This window comes from Cupressus sempervirens, chromosome 5, assembly GCF_028749045.1.
Source record: "Cupressus sempervirens isolate cs-2001-9-10 chromosome 5, ASM2874904v1, whole genome shotgun sequence".
NCBI lineage: Eukaryota > Viridiplantae > Streptophyta > Pinopsida > Cupressales > Cupressaceae > Cupressus > Cupressus sempervirens.
In genome coordinates, this window is record NC_143122.1 from 50,294,108 (window position 1) to 50,299,201 (window position 5,094).

The 5,094-nt window shown below is 33.5% G+C and overlaps 1 protein-coding gene across 1 annotated transcript in view; it reads left to right on the top strand.

Annotated features, from left to right (window-relative positions):
* The window catches only part of LOC149554496 (cellulose synthase-like protein H1), a 5,021-nt gene extending 522 nt beyond the window's left edge, over window positions 1–4,499 (top strand). The window contains exons 2-9 of the mRNA XM_089828545.1: window positions 1–240; window positions 373–513; window positions 616–726; window positions 1,152–1,364; window positions 1,494–1,617; window positions 1,716–1,918; window positions 3,143–3,490; window positions 3,881–4,499. The exon at window positions 1–240 is cut by the window's left edge and continues 91 nt beyond it. Coding sequence (XP_089684671.1) covers window positions 1–240; window positions 373–513; window positions 616–726; window positions 1,152–1,364; window positions 1,494–1,617; window positions 1,716–1,918; window positions 3,143–3,490; window positions 3,881–4,426 — 1,926 coding nt within the window. The 3' untranslated portion in view covers window positions 4,427–4,499. The remainder of the gene's footprint in view (window positions 241–372; window positions 514–615; window positions 727–1,151; window positions 1,365–1,493; window positions 1,618–1,715; window positions 1,919–3,142; window positions 3,491–3,880) is intronic.
* Window positions 4,500–5,094: the final 595 nt, after the last annotated feature.

The window sequence follows — 5,094 nt, forward strand, 5'->3', positions numbered from 1 at the left end:
AATACTCTTCTTTCAGCACTTGCAGTTGATTACCCAGCAGAAAAAATTGCATGTTATGTCTCAGATGATGGTGCATCTCCCATCACTTTTTACTCTCTCGTAGAAACTCTTAGCTTTGCCAAAAAATGGGTGCCCTTTTGCAAAGAGTTCAATATTAAGACAAGGGCTCCATTTATATATTTCTCCAAAGAAAACAAGCCTTCTGATCTAAAGTTTCTCAGTGAATGGCAGTATATGAAGGTAATAGAATATGCAAAAGAATATATTAAACTTTTTGCCAGTAGTCAACTTACTGAATATAACAAAACATTGGTTCCTGTAATACATTCAATATGATATCTTCAGATTTAAAGATTGCCCAGTGTCTTGTAGGGTGAATATGAAAGTCTTGAGGGAAAGATTACAAAGGCATTGGAGACGGGAAAAGTTCCATTAGACTCAATGTCTCAGACGAGTATTGAAGGTTTTGTGCATAGAAGCTCGGACATAAGAAACCACTCCAGTGTAGTGCAGGTGATAATCAGCTACATCATCCCTTGTGGAACTGTTAGATCATCTCTAAAACTTGATTCCTTGTTTCATTGAAGTAAAACTTGTTAATTTCTATGTGTCCAGGTTATTCATGAAGGAAATGAAGGTGATATTCTGCCCCACCTTATATATGTTGCAAGAGAAAAACGCCCCAGTGTTGATCATCATTACAAAGCCGGTGCCATGAATGTTTTGGTAATTCAATTTCATACTGTTTTATTGAAGTTGAGTTTTCTGAGAACATTGCTGGGATGGGTGACTTTCCTGAAAGTTCCCGTACTTTATCCTTGTGAACATCATTTAGATCTAATGAGTGTTAAGTATTTCATCCATTCTCATGAGAGAAGGTTTCGTGTGAAACACTATTCATGAAACATGAATGAATAAGTTTAACTCAAAAACTACATATTTGAATTTGAATCCTGATAAAAATATCTCGTAACTAACATTAACATTATCCATATTTAGACATTAGTCTTGAACTTGACAATTATTGAATGAGCTTCTGTTTGTAATGATAATTTAGACAGCTTATGAACACTAGTTTTAAATTTTGTGTACTCAAAATTTTTAATTCATCATTCCAAGTTGTAGATGACATTATTTAATGGGATTTTCAGGCAAGGGTATCTGGTGTAATGACAAATGCTCCTTATATTCTTAATCTGGACTGTGATATGCATATAAGAAATCCAAAAGCCATACTGGAGGCTATGTGTTTCTTCCTTGACTGCCCATCTGAAAGAGATTGTGGCTTTGTACAATTTCCACAATTATTTTATGGAGGCCTCAAGGATGACCCCTTTGGAAATCAATTCAAAGTATTTCTGAAAGTAAGTATATATATAACAAGTTAATAAAGTACATGTGGGAGATTATTTCTTGTGGAAAATATTTGCTTAATCTGAGCTTTATGTATATTAGCATTTAGGGTGACTGGGAAAACTTTAAATTGTACGCAGGTGACAGCCAAAGGAATGAACGGAATCCAAGGTCCAGCATATTTTGGAACATGCTGCGTCCATAGAAGAAAAGGGTTATATGGAGTACCACCCGCAACAGACAAAGAAGATAGACAAGTGAAAGGCATGAATGGACTATTTTTGGTATTCTTTCAATTAATAACAATCAGCTGGGATATTTAAACATATAACACATAACATTTTTCCATTGTCTTGTAGCAGACTCTCACCGTCTTTCATCCTCTAGTTCCAAGAAGGCTTTCAAGAGTATATTTGGGGAATCTTCTGCCCTCATGGCATCTGCACAAACTATTATTGAAGACACTACATTATATCACAGGCAATCCTCACCTTCATTCCTTATAGAGGAGGCCTTGAAGGTGGCTAGTTGCACCTATGAAGCCAAAACTGCATGGGGCAAAGAGGTAGGTTTCACTTCTTTTAGATGTTAGATGTTAGATGTTAATAATGGAGGGAAATAGTTCATTTGGAGTAGAAGATGATCTAGTTGTCTATGTAGGAATTAGAATGTACTAATGATTGTAATTTTTGTTTATTAACTAATTTAAATTAATATATAATATTTTTTTATTTTCAACTGATTAAAAATATAATCAATTGTATATTTTGATTTTCTATATATATAAATAAATACTATTTAGTTATATTGGGCATAATCATAAGTTGAAATAATGTTTAGAGTTTGTAATATTGGACTTGTAGTTTTGGAGAGATATTTCTTTTTCTAAGAGATTGGATATAATATTCTATATAAAAAAAAATCAACGAAACTTTAAAATTTAAAAAGAAAAGAATTCTATTGCAAATGCAATTTTTTAAGATATGATATATGGTTCTCAAATTTTCATTCTCAAATTTTCATTCTTATTCTTAAGATCTTCTTATTCAAAATTGTGGTGTAACAAATGTTTTCCCCTTATATAAGAAATTGAGGTTGAAGTCTCTTTCACTTGTGAAAAGTTAGATAGACACACTACATAAATGACAATTACTAAAAGAAAATGGATTATCTACTAGCCTTATTCAATTTCTTGAGATAAAATTGGAAGAGAAATATTCATTATTAAGAAAGAGGAAAATATTATATGACATTCCAACAAATTAGACAATATTCTATCAAATTTGAGTATTCCAGGCTTTCTACCCTATCCTCTATAGATTAACTCTTAACCGAATCTTAATGAAAGCTTTGCAATTACTTGAATATTTCTATAAAAAGTAATTCCAAATAATAAAAGACTCATTAAAGTTTGTGATATCTATATTAAAAAGCTCAAAACTTCTAGTAGTGAAGGCCCCAAAAGAGACAATTGATCAATTTTTCATAATTAATCCTTTACAAAATGTGCTGAAAAATGGCTTTGCTTGATTATGGTATTTTAAACCATCAATTGTAATCTAGCATGCATGCAGGTAACATGACAGTTTTCCAAAGTCCAATTTCTTATGGATGATATTTTCCTTCTCAAAGTAAAGAGAAATTGAGATGATGAAATGTTGATAAAGTAGAAGTATCCAACTAAAGGAACAGAGAGATACCAAAGTTGAATATCATAGAATAAATTAGAACCAAGTAAACAGTGTGGGTGCATTTGGAGAGAAAGATTTAATGTGGAGTAATGTTGCAGGTGGGATGGATGTACGGAGCCACAGCTGAGGATGTAATGACAGGGTTGAAAGTTCATAGTCTCGGATGGCATTCGATTTATTACGCACCAGAGGAGGCAGCTTTCATGGGATGTGCGCCAGGAAATGGTGTGGACAGTCTCATACAACAAAAGAGATGGGGCACTGGATTGCTTGAGGTGTTTGTAAGCAAGTCATGTCCTTTCATGGGCTTCAAAAGACACTTATCACTACGCCAGAGGATGCTTTATGCCTATTTCACCTCATGGTCATCATTGTCTCTGCCAACTTTATGTTATTCGATATTGCCTCCCTTCACTCTACTCACTGGCAAATCATTCCTGCCCAAGGTAAGATAGAATCATTAGCCACTTTACTTTTATGTATATACATAATTTTCTAGGTCATATTGAACCAAGATATCAAGACGGTGAATGGCAATGTTTGAAAAAGTAAACCTAACTCGAGAATAATCTTGAAAGATACCAAGATGGTATTTGATATTTCAGTTGGATTTTACGTTTTGATTTGATTAAGTGGTTTGGTTGATATAATATTCTCTAGTTTTCTAGTAGAATCTAATCTATATTGTGACTTAAGTTTAATGTTCAAAGCAAGTCAAAATTAGAACATTGTTTGAAGCGACAAATGAAAACATAAAACAAAGCATAAATAGTGCCCACATATATAAGAATCTAGAGATATATAATTTCTAATGTGTGCACTTTTTGTTCATGCAGATTGAGGAACCTATTTTGATCTCAATTGCAGTGGGTCTTTTCCTTTCAGTGTATGGGAGGAGGCTTGTGGAATATGTTTGGATTGGTTGTTCTGCAAGAGAATGGTGGAATAACCAGAGGATGTGGTTGATAGTGTGCATCTCATCATGGTTGTTTGCAGTTTTTGATGTTGCAATGAAGATGGTGGGATTCTCTGAAACAGTATTTGTTGTAACTCCAAAAGGGTCTGGAGAGGAAGAGCATAGTAAGGAAGGTGAATTCATATTCAATTCATCTGCTTTGTTCATTCCACCAACTACCATCTTGCTCATAAACATGGCAGCCATTATCCAGAGCACTCTAAGGTTTTTCGCAGATGGTGGGTATGAGATTAAGAAGAGGCCATTTGCAGAATATTTTTGCAGTGTTTGGGTAGTGATTAATCTGCTCCCATTCTTGAAAGGACTGGTTAGAAAAGGAAAAGGCGGTCTTCCTTGGAGTGTAATAATAAGATCATGTGCTTTGGCTATGCTTCTCTGGACTACAACTGTCACCTATGTGTGTTAAAATGGTTCACGCATGGGACATGGACTTTATTTGATTCAGTCTTCCAATAAATAAATCTTCTTCTTACTGTCAATATATATGTAGTTTTTGTTCTTACTGTCAATCATTGAGTACTTACTCTTTGGATGTTCCTGCCTATTTCAACTTTGTCGCAGCTCGCCATTTGCCTTATCCTGTCCATGTTCTTTATGTCGTCTTTCGACAGTGCCTTCACAAAACTAGCTTCTCTTTACTACTAGATAAGTAGTCATCCAAGTAGAATTATCATGATATCTGATCAGTGTTACATGAGCTCACGAACAGACGTTTGTCCAACTTTTCCTACAAATAATTATCTAGGTGAAGATATTTTAGAACATATTATTATTAATATTAATATTACTATTACACTTCGATTGTTAAAAGTAGATCTCTTAATGAAACATTTGTTAGTCTCAAAAGTATTGATATATAATTAGCTGTTGTCATATTAGTTGGTCCTACTTTTATTATGTATATTTTAAGCTTAGTAGGAGACTCTTATCTTATGATCTTATTTTAGGTGAAATTTGTGTGACTTATCTTAATATATGCAAGGGATTGATTTAATGTACTTTCACCAAACTTTTGTATCATATTTTATTATAGTGTAGATTATCTTATGGTATGGCTTGATTTTGCAAGTTTCT